The sequence below is a fragment of the Garra rufa genome, chromosome 1, assembly GCF_049309525.1.
Source record: "Garra rufa chromosome 1, GarRuf1.0, whole genome shotgun sequence".
NCBI classification, from domain to species: domain Eukaryota; kingdom Metazoa; phylum Chordata; class Actinopteri; order Cypriniformes; family Cyprinidae; genus Garra; species Garra rufa.
In genome coordinates this window covers 35,028,297-35,046,059 of record NC_133361.1, presented here as the reverse complement: position 1 = coordinate 35,046,059, position 17,763 = coordinate 35,028,297, and the positions used below count along the sequence as shown (strand labels likewise).

General features: G+C 35.7%; 1 protein-coding gene across 1 annotated transcript; it reads right to left on the bottom strand.

Moving 5' to 3' along the window:
- Positions 1-1,518: 1,518 nt before the first annotated feature.
- Positions 1,519-17,678, bottom strand: tubg1 (tubulin, gamma 1). Its single transcript, XM_073833470.1, has 11 exons — positions 17,468-17,678; positions 16,432-16,544; positions 14,013-14,180; positions 12,226-12,294; positions 10,042-10,121; positions 9,592-9,718; positions 6,894-6,980; positions 5,828-5,977; positions 4,652-4,804; positions 4,414-4,575; positions 1,519-2,715 (listed from the first exon to the last, which is right to left on the bottom strand). The coding sequence occupies exons 1-11, from the start codon at positions 17,514-17,516 to the stop codon at positions 2,518-2,520; spliced, it is 1,356 nt and encodes a 451-aa protein (XP_073689571.1). The 5' UTR covers positions 17,517-17,678; the 3' UTR covers positions 1,519-2,517.
- Between the last annotated feature and the right edge of the window lie 85 nt (positions 17,679-17,763).

Genomic DNA, 17,763 nt, shown 5'->3' with positions numbered 1-17,763 from the left:
CATGCACATCGCAGAGCTAGACAAGACGAGCATTTGAGTTTAAAAAGTATATAAATTGTAATCGCTTTTAGAAAATAACCGACCGTTTCACTAGATAAGACCCTTATTCCTTGGCTGGGATCATTTAGAGCCATTTGAAGCTGCATTTAAACTGCATTTTGGAAGTTCAAACGGCCACTGTTAAAGTCCACTATATGGAGAACATTCCTGAAATGTTTTCCTCAAGAAACATAACTTCTTTATGCCTGAAGAAAGAAAGACATGAACATCTCAGATGACAAAGGGGTAAGTAAATTATCTGTAAATTTTTGTTCTGGAAGTTAACTTCTATAATATGTGAGTATTAACAGACGTAATAATATTTAGACATGTTATAAATAGAGTATTGACTGCTAACAGTTATGATTAAATAGTCAAAATCTATATGGCTATAAGCTTGAATAAGCTTTATTAAATAGTAATAAATGCATGAAATTAAGTCAGGCATCAAAATCCTATAAAATTAAGTAGAAAAGATTTAAAACCTCACTGAAACCTACTGGTTAAAATAAACATGGCAATTACAAGGAAAGTAACATGCAGTTCTGAGTAAAGTTCACTTGATTTGATATATTACTTATAATGCAATGAAATTCCGCTTTGGGACCAGCATGTCCCTAATAAAAAATTGCACTGGAGAGACATGAAATGTCTGCAACCTTTGGAAGAAATTAAGTGTAACTGTTCCTATGTATGTCAGGGGTGTCCTATCCCATTTCTGGAAGGCCGCTGTTCCAATTAAACACACCTGAACCAGCTAATCAAGGTCTTCAGGACTACTAGAAAGTTTCAGACAAGTGTGTTAAGACAGGTTGGAGCTGAACAAAGCCCGCCAGGAGCAGGATTAGACACACCTGATGTACAGCATGTTCTTGATTCAGCTTATCAGCATATTTTGCACGTACTGGAATATAGTTATGCAAAGTTCGATTCATTTCAGCAAACCGGTTCTTTTGGACAGTTATATGAAACATTATGCCTGTTTGTACAATATGTTATTTAAGTCTCAGGTGTCCCCAGAATGTGTCTGTGAAGTTTCAGCTCAAAATACCCCACAGATCATGTATTATATCATTTTAATAAATGCCTATTTTGCGTGAAAGCAGAAACATGCTGGTTTTATGCATGCTCTTTAAATGCAAATGAGCTGCTGCCACCCACCCCCTTTTCCAGAATAGAGCTGTGTCTTTACAGCTTATAACTCAGACTGTGTAAAAACATCTGTTTGGGTTTGATTATCATGTCTATCATGCTAAAATCATGTGCCATATTAGTTTAAACTTCTGATTGGACACATCCCAAGCACGCTCACAAGGAATGCGAGTACTAAATTAAGTTCTCTTTCATGTCTTTTTGTGCGTAAACAGTCAAATACACACAAGTTTATGTTAAAAACACACCAGAGTTACAAAAACAGTCGGTTATGTCTGCGCATCAACCCGGAACTAAAGTTTGATCAGTACTTACACGCTACGTGAATGATCTTGTAGAAAAACATTTATTCAATCTCATGAACTTCAAGTAAATGCATCAAGTCTGACAGCAAACTATATACACAGTATAACACTAATAATATGTGGTAACCAGGGAAAAGAAAGCACTGAGACAGAAATCTGGAGCAGAAGAATAAATTATTCAAATGAGGAAATGTGATGAGTTGGGATTGTGCTGTATGATTGATTCTGCCAGACTTTCTTTGAGGTAACATCACTGATTTGATTGACTAGAAAAAGACCCCGATGAGGGTTTGACGATTGGATGGATTTGAGGTACAGCATAACACTTGACTTTACTGATCGTCTCTCGAAACTCTTAAAATAATCTTGGAGAGTAATCTGGAGAGGAAAATTGATTCAATCACACAATCATAGTCTATCCCCTGAAAGCAAGCGCCTTTTGTCTAAAAGCATGCATGCGTGAACGTGAGGGAGTGAGGTGGTGTATTCATAAGCTGCTTCTAGTCTGATCTCTTCTAAGAGGCTTAATCTTTCACACTCCCTCCTACGGTTACATTCATCTGAGACCACCCAGTCTTATCGGTGTAGACGTCCAACCTGTGTGTGGTCAGGGAAGTTTGTGTGCAGGCTACCTTGACGTAGATTGATGTAGATTTTGTGCGGAAGAGTGCAGAGTGCAGTACAAAAATAGATTAAGACAGAGCCATAAATTCTCTGATCAAAGAAATCGGAAAGAGAGAGAAAGAATGAAAGTTACCGCTCAGGATAGAGGCACCAGGTTATGAAGAACTCTTCTATAGGCCCGTACACATGACGAACAACATGTATATACATACATGAGTGGTTCTCACCACACTGTTCTATGGCGAGCTGTGAAAGATTAATGGACGCGAGTCTCTGGAGGTGCATTCACTACTGAAAGTCTGTTATTCGCTACTGGAGTCACTGTGTATTTTACAGGATGAGTTTAGAGCTTGCCTTTTTCTGCTCTAAGAGCTTTAGGGAGTAAGCAGAGGGGGTTTCACTGCTCTTGCGTGCCCCAGGAGATGTAGTCGGGACGCGTGGCGGCGCTGTATTCGTCCACGAGCTGCTGCACCACCTCGCGAGAGTTATCCAGCTCGTCGAAGTTGTCCTTGAATATGTCCTCCTTCCTGAACTGCTCGAGAAAGGCCTCCCTTTTCCTCAGCTTATCATACTGACGACAGGTACGCTCAAACAACTAGGAGTGAGGGAGAGGAGAACGGAGATTAAAGAGTCAAATAGAGCCTTTATACATAAAAGTTGTCTGTTTTTCCCCCACATCTTTTCACCGATGAATTTCCATGACTTTTCCAGTCATCTGCAATTACCAGATATGGATTTTTGAAAACATTTCATAGCAATTGCACTTATGAACTGTCTAGCTGGTGAGTTGAGTAAGAGTTGAACATAACCACATGCTTGTATGTGACCCTGGACCACAAAACCCGTAGCAACAGCCAAAAATACACTGTATTTGTCAAAATTATAGATTTTTCTTTTATGCCAAAAATCATTAGGATATTAAGTAAAGATCATGTTCCATTAAGATATTTAGCAAATTTCCTACCGCAAATATATCAAAACTTAATTTTTGATTAGTAATATGCATTGCTAAGAACTTCATTTCAATATTTAGATTTTTTGCACCCTCAGATTTTCAAATAGTTGTATCTCAGGCAAATATTGTCCTATCCTAACAAACATCAGTGGAAAGCTTTCAGAAGATGTACAAATCTCATTTCCAAAGAACAAAGAACCGATCCTTATAACTGGTCCGGGCTCACATATTTGCTATTGATTTGCTATACATTTTCCAGGCCTGGAAAGCACAATTTTAAAAATTGCTTGATATTTCCTGGGTTTTCGCAACCATTGACACTCTGTTTAGGTCTGAGAAAATAACTAATGAACTTTATAGGAATAACTAAATACTATATTGATTATAATTATTTCAAGTAATAATATTCATTCCACAGCCAATAAACCCATAAATGGCCAATATTAAAATTCCATTCTATTCTAGTATTTTGTCAAAATAAACTAAAAATAAAACATTAAAATTAAAATCAATCTAGCTAATTTCTATTGAATTTAGGCATCACAAAATTATAATGTACACTATGAATATAGATGTAAATTTTGAGATGAATATCTTTAGCTAAAAATTACTTTTAACAGTGTTATCAAAAATGTAAATGTAAAAATAGGAGAACTGAGCATTAAAAAAAATAGTCAATTATTTATAACAAACAATCCAAAATGAGGCGTTATACACTACTGCTTAAAAGTTTTGGGGGCAGTAATTAATTTTTTTTTTACAAATTAACACTTTTATTCGGCAAGACTGCATAAAATTTATCAAGTGACAGCAAACTATTTTATAATGTTCCTAAAATCTATTTCAACAATTGCTGTTCTTTTGAACTTTCTATTCATCAAAAAAGGTATTGCAGTTTCTGCCAAAATATTAGGCGGCACAATTGTTTTCAACATTAATAAGAAGAAAAACTGTTTCTAAAGCAGCAAATCAGTATATTAGAATGATTTCTGAAGGATCATGACACTAAAGACTAGAGTAATGATGCTGACAATTTAGCCTTGCTGCAACAGGAATATATTATTTTAAATTATTTTAAAATAGAAACGGTTATTTCAAATTTTACAAATATTTTACAATATTACTGATTTACTCTATTTTCAATTTAATAATTAAAGTCTTGATGAGCATAAGAGACTTCCAAAACATTAAAAATCTTACCAAAGCCAAACTTTGTATATCCAATACCAATTGATACAGATGAAATTAACAACAATACATTTCTAATGATTGGCCCAATGACCAATATCACCCATTTTTGATTAATACAGACATGGAGAAAGTAGGATCAGGTCTTACTGAGGAGATGCTGGTGTGATTAGCCATCATAAGTCCACTGACACGATGAGCTGAGGGCAGGTAGGGAGATCGGCGGGACAGTGCCACCTGAATACTAGCTGGACCCCACGGGATGAAATTAGCTAACTTCCTCTCCCTTATTCTCTGCAGACTCTTATGGACCTGAAAAGACGCATATAAACATAAGCACATGCACATATAACTTAAAATGTGCTGTGTTTATCTAATATGCTCACACCTGTGTTGGGTCCACCTCTCCCTGAATGATGTTGAGAATGGCAATGTAGCAATGATTGGTCTGACGGTCTCGGCCTGTGGACACCATGACATTCTTGGGCTGCAGGAGTCTCCTCATCACATCAAGAACTGTAGTCTTCCTCACACTTGCCACCTGAGAAGAAGTTAATTTTTAAGCAAAATATTAAACTTCTGTCATTAATTCCTCACCCTCATGTCGTTCCAAACCTGTCAGACCTTTGTTCATCTTCAGAACACAAATGAAGATATTTTTTATGAAACCCAAGAGCTTTCTAACCCTGCATAGACAGCAACGCAACTGACATGTTGAATGTCTGGAAATGTAGTAAGGACATTGTTAAAATTGTCCAAGTGGTTCAATCGTAATTTTATGAAGCAATGAGAATACTTTTGAAATAACTTAAATTCAACAATTTTGCCTCCTCGGTGTCAGTTAACGCACGTTCACAAGAGTAACATCGTAAAATATGACCCTGTACTACAAAACCAGTCTGAAACCTGAAAACAGAATAATTAAGCTTTTTATTGATGTATGGTTTGTTAGGTTGGATAGGACAATATTGGAAACTGTGAATCTGGAATCTGAGGGTGCAAAAAAATCTAAATGCTGAGAAAATTGCTTTTAAAGTTGTTCAAATGAAGTTCTTAGCGGTGCATATCTTCATGGAACATGATCTTAATCTCCTAATGGTTTTCAGCATTAAAAAAAAAAAAAGATAATTTTGACCCATACAATGTATTTTTGGCTATTGCTACAAATGCTACTTAAGAATGGTTTTGTGATCCCAGGTCACAGATTATGGTTTTAATATTGACAAATAACTATTTTAATGATGTCCTTACTACCTTTCTGGGTCTTGAATGTGGTATACCCTTTCTGTCAATGCAGGGCCAGAAAGCTCTTGAATTTGATCAAAAATATCTTAATTTGTGTTCCGAAGATGAACAAAGGTCTTACAGGTTTGGAACAACATGAGCGTGAGTAATTCATAAATTAATGAATTAAAAGAAATTAATAGATAGATAGACACATTGATAGACTGATAGTTGTCTATACAGACTGCAGACAACAGCTTAGTAGACTCTCAGAGCAGAGCTACAAAGTTCATTTGCATTTCTGCATCTTAATGCAAATTCCCATGTTTGACCAACTTACGGCCTGATCGGTGGTCAGCGGTGTGTATCCAGTCATGAGGAAGTGGAGACGTGGAGTGGGGATGAGTGACGCAATCAGACCAATCAGATCATTGTTCATATATCCAGGGTAACGGAGTGTTGTTGTGCTCGCTGACATGATAGTAGACACCTGTTAAAGAAATGCAAACTTGTTTTTTGACAATCCAAGTGAATGGCAAAAAAACAGACCAGTGACCTTCATTTTCATTTTATATTGTGTTTTAATTATTTGGGTGTGCTAATGGTACACTTGAAATGTGTCGTATATGTAAAAGCAGCTGGTGTTTAAAAACACAATAGCCTAGACTGGTGAAACAGGTTTTCTATTAGCACTCTGGTCACCCTTTTCAGAAATCTATGCACTGTATTGTTAAAGTTCACCACTTCATATGACTCTATTAGAGGTGATGAAGACAGTGATGGATGAGTCGACAAAGTGAACTAATAACCTCAGAGATGAGTGCTGTAAGAATGGGCGTATAAGAGGAAAGCATAGATGAGCGCTGCATGGGATGTCACTGGTTATTTATTACTACCTCATTAGAATGTGACACAACAGCATGTCAGGCTGCTGATTACAACTTTCGGATCAGGCAACTCCCCATGTTTCATTCTCCCAAAACTGACAGACTGCGCTATTTTAAATTTACATGGCAGATAAAACAATACAGCTTATAGACCACCCAGCTGCTTTCCAACATTTTGTGGTTTAGCTTATACATTTACTTTCAGTATACTTACGTATACTGAAGTCATTCTCGAATTTGTCTCGTTGCCAAACAACAGCTGGCTTAAAAGTTAGGTTGGTTTTCTGAGTCTGAAGTAGGTAAATGCACATCTTATCGCAGGAGAGCTGGCAGCGCCCAACTGTGATTAATAAGGAGTGACTCTACTGTCCCTACATGAACCACACCAGGCCAGTCCCTCTGTCAGCTGCAGGGATGGGCTTTAACGTAAAAAGGACTCTCTTTGGGTTTGAATGCCTCAGCTCAGGGCCCTGTATTTTTACATGTTAATTTGTAAATTACTTTACTTGTAAAACTCACCAGTTGGTTGATCTGAGAAAACGAGGGGTTCTGAATGTGCAGCCGGTCTGTGGCGATTCTGTTTAAAGCTGTGTTGTCCAGCACCACCTGAAAGAGACATAGAGAGAGAAAGAAATGAGAGATTTTTAACTACGTGTCAGGAGTGTGAGTTGTTGGTGTTCTCAGGTCCTAAGATCTTTACCCAATTCGAGTCGACAAACCCCTTTTGAACTAAATTGACAATGCTATTTAAATTTGAATAAGGATAACACCAGTATGCAAATCTGCAATTCAAACTACAAAATAGAGAATCTTGCAGAACAAAGCAACACACTGGTAGAGCATGACACTAACATTGATAAGCTCATTCGATTTCCAGAAAGACACAAATGGATATAAGGTATGTCTAGTGTCTATATGTGGTATATGAAAACTACAATCTCTTTTGATGGCTGTGCTCATTTTTTGACTGAGGTGTGCAATATTCACATCTCAATATTGTCCAGAATTTTGTCAATGATAAATAGACAATATTTTGAGCATGTTATTGGGCTGTTTTGGCAGGTTTAGGACTGTCGTGGACAGCTGACTCCCAAAGCTTTTGATATTCTTCCTATTTTTTTGTGGTTAGTTTGCAGGAGTAACAGAAATTAACTTTTCCAATAAGTTTAAATTGAATTTAAATTCAAATTTAAATAGTAAGACAGTTAAATAAAATCAGTATCGACAAAATTTGTGTTTGCAATGAAGAGGTGGCACACAATCTGCATGTGAAGTGGCATTTAGATGCATTTACACAGACTATTTAATGCAGGACATGAATGCATTTAACCTGCAGTTACAAATGCATAATTAACGTTTTGATGTTAAAAAAAAAAAAACTATGGAAACTGATATTTGAAATAATTTTGCATGAGTGAGCCATTGAGTCATTTATTCAACTGATTCATTCAAATGGCTGATTGATTTAGTAATTAAACATTTCAACACAAAATAGGAACCATTTTTATGGACAGAATACAGCAAAAACAGGAACTTGTGTCTAAATGTAACTCAATTAATATTAACTTACTGTTTATTTGACTTACTGTTTATTTTGTTTTGTAAAATCAGTATCATATTTGCGATCACACTGATATTTAGAGAGAAAAAAAACTACTCTTCGTGTTATATTAAATATTTCAGATGATATAAGTATTAAAAAAGTCATATGGAGGAATATTTGCCCACTTATCTTGAATTCTGGGGAATTCTAAATGTATTTCAAAAGACTACATCACGCAGTGAAGCATGAACTCTAAATGTGCTCACACAGCAATCTAACCTACATCTCATAGTGTATGTGTGCACTCTCTGGGTGTGTTTTTGTTTGGTGTCTGCGATATACACGATAAATCGCATATCATTCAAAGAACAATTACAATATTATTGTAAACGATATACATCGCACACCCCTATTTGACCATGCTGATGATTATTTATTTTAGAATCATTTTGTGGTTTTTTGCAAACCTTGTTGAGAACCAATGAAATTCCAATTTCAAGTTCAACATGATCTTTCTTGGCCAATGTAATTCAAATTTAAGATGATGAACTAAAAAACAAATCTTTGTCCCTAATTTGTATTACATTTATACTATAATATTTTATACGTGAAATATTTTTATATACAAACCAGAATGTTTAGGTGAAACTGACTTTTTAAAGGAGGAACAGAAGTCTTGGTTGATTTTATTGAAATTTGTGTTTCGAAGATGAAGTCTTACGGTTTTAGAAGAACGTGATGGTGAATACACGATAACAGAAGTTGCTTTCTTTTCAAATAAGAATTAAGAAAAAATCCTCAGACTTGGTGTTAAGTCTAACTCTGCATTCTTATCAAAGAAAGCCAGAAAGTCATCTACCTCTATTAACCTCCTCATCTTTTGTGCCGACTCTCTGATCTGACATTATTATATCAGCCAGAGACGATAATGAAGCTAGCAGACAGCTGCAAGAAACACAATATGCATAAAACAGATCTTACCCTTTACTAATGACATTTGCTCCACTAAAGCCCAATCTATTCTGAACCGCAGGCCTCACACATGGAGATTTGCTGGAGATATGAATAATGTTATAATGCTTTAGTCGTTTGCTATGGCGATAAAACCCATAAATCCCTTTAAAACTCAAATAAGGATATACAAACACAATTACTGGCTTCTCAGAGAGTCAATAGGATGTGTTTGTTGAATAAATATCAGCTCAATCATGTGCTGATGACTATCAGCATGAAAGTAAAATAGCAAGTGTTGACATATCTATAAATTTCCAGGCCAGATGTACAGATATGACAGCACTCCACATGGTTTATGAAATCAACCCACGGACCAAGCTATTGTTAATGAGGAGGAAATGGAAGGAGCGAAGTGGATAATCACATAGGACTGACCCTCTTTTCTCCATCCGCTGCTGTTTGGGGAATGAAAGCATGAGAGGAAGAAAGAAGGTCTGTTTGGGAAGGTGGATTGTGTAACTGAGGAAATGTGCAGTTAGAGTATATGAGAGGGACACATTCATTTAAGATCCACAGGAGTGTGTGTGAGTGTGCGTACCGGTGTGTTACACCACCTCACACATTCTAGGCCAGCTGAAAAGGTTAACAGAGTGTGTGTGTGTGTGTGTGTGTGTGTGTGTGTGTGTGTGTGTGTGTGTGTGCAAGTGTTCCTTCACTCACCACACAGTCTGCATTCTGGGTCAGTCTCTTTAGTGTCAGAAGAGAATTATATGGCTGTACGACAACATCACTCATCTCATCCTGGTTAGGGAAGACAGAGTAGGTCTGGACCAGTTTTTTAGGATACCTAAAAAAAGACAGAAGAACGGCTAAATGTTTAAGGCACAAGAACACGCGCCCAGCTGAACGCCGTTGGTGCCCTTGAGGTTGCACACGCAATGGTATTAAACACACCCCTAAAGAGAGGTAATTACACCCGGTGATGGCTGCTGCCTGCATCTCCCTCTAATTACACTGACTGCCACCCAAACGCTTCATAACTGCAAGTCTAGACGAACAATGCAAAGGGTGTGGATCTGTGCTTCAGGAGAGGGAGTGTGGACTGCAAAAATCAGTCAGAGCAGGGGGATTCAAAGTCGTTTTGAGTCCAACATCAGTGTTTTTTCACACCTGTCATTCAGTCTCTCCAGCAGGTAGGACCCGAGACCAGATCCTGTTCCCCCAGCAATAGAGTGGCAAAGCACAAACCCCTGTAAAAGACAAAAACACAACGTTTAACATATAAAACACATGTACATGAGTACTAAAGTGCTTCAGGTGCTAACCAGAAAGAATAATGGGATTTTGGCAATATTGCATATAAACTTTACATCAGCAGCAAATCAGCATATGTGACCCTGGATCACAAAACCAGTCATAAAAGCTGAATAAATATGCATTCCTTTGATGTATGGTTCATTAGGATAGGACAATCTATCTACACTTTCCAGCGATATCGTATACTTTTTGAACTGAACTGACAATGATATCACTGAATTCATTGATGAACTGCCTTTAACTGAAAATTGATTATTTACAATAATGCCTTACTTACACACTATTGTTCTGTTTAAATACTGTGCAGTTGCTTTGACACAATCTGTATTGTTAAAAGCGCTATATAGATAAAGGTGACTTGACTTGACTTGACTTGAGAATATTTAGCAGAGATACAACTACTTGAAAATCTTGGAATGATAAAATCGCTTTTTAAAGTTGTCCAAATAAAGTTCTTATCAATGCATATTACTAATTACTAATCAAAAATTATTTTTGGATATACTTATGGTGGGCAATTTACAAAATATCTTCATGAAACATGATTTTTACTTAATATACTAATGATTTTTGGCATAAAAGAAAAATCTATAATTTTGACGCATACATTGTATTTTTGGCTATTGCTACAAATATGCCTGTGCTACTTAAGACTGGTTTTGTGGTCCAGGGTCACATATCAGAATGATTTCTGAGGGATCTGGAGTGATGATGCTGAAAATTTATCTTTGCATCATAGGGATAAATTACATTTCAAAAATGTTATTTTTATTGTACAAAAATTTTACAATTTTACAGATAAAATAAATGCAGCCTTGGTGAACAAAAGATATTTATTTTAACTTAAAAATCTTACTGACCCCAAAATGAAGTTAATGTAAATAAAATAATAATAATAAATAACTAAATACTGAACTGAATACTTTGCTGGAATACATTTCAAAAGTATAATTCAGCCAAAAATAAATATGGTCAATTCTATCACAATCTTTCTCTCAGAATATTTTTGCCCCCACATTTTAAAATTCTGGTGAATTTTTCTTTGCCTCAAGCCCTGACTAATTTCTGTGATGGTCACTCACCTTTTGGCAGTTAGCATGATATGCTACACTCACGCACACGTGCATGCAACTAACTGACTGGTAACATCATCCTCAAAAACCACTCCCTAACCTCCAGTTACATACAAGTTATACATGTGCAAGCACACACCAGTAATTGTGGGTAATAAAGTGAATGACACAGATTACGCAGGGAGGGCTGAGTCTGTTGTTTTAATGCGAGGAACATCTGTATCTTGTAAATTAAGAGCGCAAAAAAGGCATACAAAAGCACTTTTGGATGACCGCCTGTGGACAATCACATACAAATGTAGCTATATGTAAACATAGGTCTATGTATGTCAGCAACCTAAGAACAGACAGAGCACTGTAGAAAGGGGTACAGGTAAATAAATAAATAAATAAAGCAATTGAGAAAAAAAAATGTAAGTGCGTCAAATGGTACGTCATTTTACCATCTGGAGATCATCAAAAAGTGTTTTACTTTGTTTAAAAACTGAATCAGTTTAAAACTCAATTATTCTCCACGAGTCAGAGAAAATGGTATTAATGAATGACAAAACCAACCCATTCATAATACTCAATTTCTTTCACCATTTGCTTCAAGCTACTTTTTCATTTCTAAGTAAATTTGATATTGTATGTTAAACCACTTCCTTCAGACAAAGAAGTAAACAGTCATTGAGAGTAGGGCTGTGCAATAAATCGCATGCGATTGTCATGCGTATCTCATCAGTAAAGCCGGTTCTGTGATTAATAGGAAATCTCCATCACGTGCGTTCAGATGGCGCGGTATTTAAAACACTGAGCCGTAGATCACTGAAAAGCTACGCAATATCGCGTTCAAAATCGCGGATGAATCGCATTCGATTTTGAATGCGATATTGCGTAGCTTTTCGGTGCAATACGCTTTACTGATGAGATACGCATGACAATCGCATGCGATTTATTGCACAGCCCTAACTGAGAGCCGTACCTCCAGACTGTCACTGCCATCTGCCTCTCTGTCAATGATGTCAAAGATGTCCTCATGGATTTTTTCTCCCTGAAATGAACAAACATGTTGACCACATTTTAATTCCAAAAGGTTAAGGTTGACAAACATGAACCGGTCATTTTTTTGTATATTTATTGTATATGCACTTCTTATGACCACATCGTAATTGAAAAAGGGTCTGAATTTCATTTTGGAAAATGGAGGGGTGTTTTTTTCCCCCCTAACTTGACTGGAGGGAGGTGGGGTTATATTTCTTACATAATTTTTAGAAATTACAGTATAAAGTTATCTCATCCTAATGTTGAATTATTTAATGTATGTGTTCCTACAATTGATGCAATGTGCTAAATCATTTATATAGTTAGAAAGTGTACAACTTTCACTAAATGATGGTCTCCTCACTGGCCTTCCCAAGAAGACCATTAGACAGCTGCAGCTCATACAGAACGCTGCTGCCAGGATTCTGACTAGAACCAAAAAATCAGAGCATATTACACCAGTCCTCAGGTCCTTACACTGGCTTCCAGTTATGTTTAGGATAGATTTTAAAGTACTTTTACTTGTTTATAAAGCACTCAATGGCCTAGGACCTACATACATTGCAGATATGCTCACTGAATATAAACCTAACAGACAACTCAGATCACTAGGATCGAGTCAGTTAGTAATATCAAGGGTTCACACAAAACAAGGGGAATCCGCTTTTAGCTATTATGCCGCCCGCAGTTGGAACCAGCTTCCAGAAGAGATCAGATGTGCTAATACATTAGCCACATTTAAATGCAGACTCAAAACTCACCTGTTCAGTTGTGCATTTATTGAATGAGCACTGTGCTACGTCCGAACAGTTTGCACTATTTTATGTATAATCATTTTACTGTATTAATTAATTTGAAATCATTTTTTTTTTTTTTTTTTTTAAATCATCTTAAATGTTCTTAATTTTGTTTTTATTGTTGTGATTATTATTTTAAATTTTTATGCTATTGTGATTTTAATTCCTTTTTATGTACAGCACTTTGAATTACCATTGTGTATGAAATGTGCTATATAAATAAACTTGCCTTGCCTTGCCTTAAATGACAAATGGTGTAATTTTTGTTGTGCAACTGCTTACATCAAAAAAACATTAGATTTCAAACTTTTAATTGAATTTATTTTAACTAAAAATTTAAGTGGAACATTAAAGTGCAGTCAGATTACATTTTGTGTTGTTCATCAGTACTGTCGTCTGTTAGTGTCTGTTTGTGTAAAGAACACATCTCTGACACATTATTTAAGGATGTTCTGTTCAGTTGACTATTAATATAGGAACTATATAAAAATTGTAGAGAGTATAACCAGTATCATAGAGTTTAACAGAAATGGAGGCTGTTTCAATTTAATTTATCAACCTTCACACTCTCATAGCATTAGACACAAAACTACAAAAGTGCTGAATCATCTGTACTGATTGAAAAAATTACAATCTAAAAGAAAGATTTCAAATGACTGATTTGATCTGTTTGGATTAATTTGCTCATTCAACCTACATGCTAGTGAATAAATGTTGCATTTTAAGTGCAATTGCCCATTTTCTGCAATCACACACCGAAATTCTGGCCCTGAGAGACTGCATTAAACATCTGTAATATATATATCTGTAATATCTGTATAAAAATTTTATTGTCACATTATGTGAACTGCAAAAAAAGTAAATATAAAGTAAATTTGACATAAAAAAAAAAAATCAGCAATTATCTGATGTCTAACATCACTCATTGTACCTGAGAGAAGCCACTGGCCCAGTTGTTACCGGCTCCACCGCCATGCTCAGACAGGTAGATGTTCTCAGGGTTGTACAGGTTGGCATAGGGGGAGTTCAGGATGGTGTGGATGACTCGGGGCTCCAAGTCCAAAAGCACAGCACGAGGGATGTAGTGCTCATCATCTGCCTGAAGGGGGCGAAACAAGAAAAAGATCAATAGGAATTACATTTCCGTAAGTGCTTCCTAATACTCCTTACAACGAAAGAACAAAAGGATGCTCTATTTCAGAAATGAGAATCAAGTCATGTCTACTCGAGATGATTATTGTGAAAGCATCCATGAGAATTCAAGAATATATCCTACAGTGTGTAATATGTGACCCTGGACCACAAAACCAGTCATAAGGTTAAATTTTACAAAACTGAGATATATACATCATATGAAAGCTCAATAAATAAGCTTTCTATTGATGTATAGTTTGTTAGGATAGGGCAATATTTGGCCGAGATACATCTATTTGAAAATCTGGAATCTGAGGGTGCAAAAAAAATCAAAATACTGAGAAAATCACCTTTAAAGTTGTCCAAATTAAGTTTTTTAACAATGCATATTACTAATCAAAAATTACATTTTGATAGGTTTACAGTAGGAATTTTACAAAAAATCTTAATGTAACATGATCTTTACTTAATTTCCTAATGATTTTTGACATAAAAGAAAAATCAATAATTTTGACCCATACAATGTATTTTTGGCTATTGCTACAAATATACCCCAGCGACTTAAGACTGGTTTTGTGCTCCAGGGTCACAATATCAGTAGTAAACTGACTACTGTGCTGCTTTACATTAGTGGTCGACCGATATGCAGGCAAGGTTGACATACTGGCAGATAGTTGGCATCGACCTATAAGTTTATCTTTTTCTGTCTATAAATGTCAAAAGAGGAACTTTTATTTTGACAGTGCTAAGAAAGTCAAAGCATTAATAAAAGGGCAAATGCAATAAAACCTCATATCCCAGCAAATACACATACTTTGAACAATATCTAATAAATATTTAATTCCACAAACCACACAAAATGTATAAATCTAGCAGATCAGAAGAAATATAAGCAGTCCCTTTGAAAACATTAGGATTTCACTGCAGTTTCTGTGAAATAACTAATTTTGGTCTCTAATTGGAACAGGCTTTTGGTCCGAAAAAATGGAACTAGCAGCTGTGCCATTTATTTCAAATTAATTTTTCCATCAGACTGTGAAAACGCCTCCACATAATGATTCCAGATGGATAATGGACTTACAACAGATGCAAATATTGGAACCTGGCTCCATCTGGTGGTCAACTATTGAACTCCTAACTAACAATGAAGAATCTTACTGATGTGTTCATTTGTATTTCAAGTTTTGGAAACAGGTGATCTTGTTACACGTTACATGTATGTACTATTATAATAGCAATTATACATAATAACATGCAAATAACCCTAAGCCAAACCCTAATCCTAACCATATAGTAAGTACATGTAGTTAATATTACTCAGTACTTAAATGTATAATTACACAGTAACAAGTGTGTGTCCCAAGTTTTTCATATTTTATATAAAAATATAATTTGTTCCTTTCATGCAAAGCTACATTTTCATTAACCATTACTCCATTCTTCAGTGTCACATGATCCTTCAGAAATCATTCTAATATGCTGATTTATTATCAATGTTGAAAACAGGTGTGCTGCTTAATGTTTTTTGGAACTTCTGATATTTTTCAGGATTCTTTTATAAATAAAATGTTAAAAAGAACAGCATCTATTTAAAATATAAATCTTTTTTTAATAATATACGTATTAATTATCAGTTTTCATCAATTCAACACATCCTTGCTGAATAAAAGCATATTTCCCCCCTATAAATACACTGACCTCAAACTTATAAATGGTTGTGTATATTGTTACAAAGGTTTTCTATCTTGAATAAATCCTGTTCTTTTTGACTTTTTATTTATCAAAGTATCCTGAAAAAAGTATCACAGGTTCCAAAAAATAATTAAGCAGCAAAAACTGTTTTCAACACTAATAATAAATCATATTAGAGTGATTTTAGAAGTTAATGTGACACTAAAGACTGGAGTAATGATGCTGAAAATTCAGCTTTGATCACACAAATAAATTATTTTTTAAAGTATACTCACATAGAAAACAGTTGTTTTAAATTGTAATAATATTTAAGTTGTTCTGTATTTTTGATCAAATAAATGCAGCCTTAATGAGCATAAGAGACTTCTTTAAAAAACACAAACTTTTACAGATCCCAAACCTTTGAACGGCAGTGTCTATATAGACTCGCTGAACAAAACAAAGACTTTAGAGCAGCAATCTTGTTTTGATTATGACTGGTGATTGATTAGCTCCAAATGCCTTATTAGTCTATATTTGTTTACCTGATAAAAGAAGACATCTTTCCGGTCCGTACCCTCAGTGGCAAACTCCTCTACGATGCCCTCGGGGCTGATGCCATGCTCAGCACACAGCTGCTTCCAAAACTCAAAACCAACTGCAAAGAGAGAGAATAAACACACAAATCAGTCCATTGATGCTTGTTTCTTAACAACACTTGTAAGACTTATAATCACTTGTGACCCTGGACCACTAAACCAGTCTTAAGTAGCACGGGTATATTTGTAGCAATAGCTAAAAATACATTGTATGGGTCAAAATGGACGATTTTTCTTTTACCAAAAATCAATATATTAAGTAAACATCATGTTCCATGAAGACATTTTGTAAATTTCCTACTGTAAATATATATTAAAATTTAATCAATATTTAGATTTTTTTTTTTTTTTTTGCACACTCAGATTCCAGATTTTCAAAAATATCTTGGCCAAATATTGTCCTATCCAACAACTGGAAAACTTATTTATTCAGTTTTCAATTAATAAAAAAAAAATTGACCTTTATGACTGGTTTTGTGGTCCAGGGTCACATTTGCTTTTAATGACAAGGTCTGACACATTCTTCTTCAGCTCACATGAGACTCAAACTGCATATGAACCCCATTTGTCTCAGAGTTAAACATAAACACAATGCAAATCCCTCTAGCTAAAACTGTCAAGCGTGATGGTAAATAATACAAAGCAACGTTTAGAATTATGTGGATACAAAAACACACTAGATGGCCAAGTTGGTTAAGTCACGAAGTTACTGTAATGAAATTTGACTCATTACAGTTATCTCCAACTGACAGCATTAAATATGTATCATTACTAATTAGCAAACAAACACATGTTAAAAGTAGTCAATAAGTGGGAACTAGTGAATATGTTGACCTAGTGAGCTCCTGCAACCAACCTAAACCATATTGACTGTATGTATTGAGTCATTTCAAAGCTATCCAATGTGATAGCCACTGTAGCTAGCTAGCTAACTGTTTATGCAGAGATCATCAAACAGAAGGTAATACAGCGAATGGCTCACTTTGATTCCCGCACTGTCCCAGCTGCAGGGTGATAATTTCTCGAGGCATGCTGTCCTGTTATTTCAGCTGTACGGCCAGCAAAGGTGAGAGATGTGGTGCTGTCAGTCAATCACTATGCGTATTCCCGCTCCAACAGCAACGGCCTAACGGACGCGCACTGCGCATGCGCAAACTCCGGCTACTCTATGCTTTCACAACGTGAAGGCCAGCAAACGTGAGCCGATCGATATTTGTTAAAATGTACCGAAAGAACTCTTTATCGAAATAAGCGAAAAATAAATACACAAATAGGCAG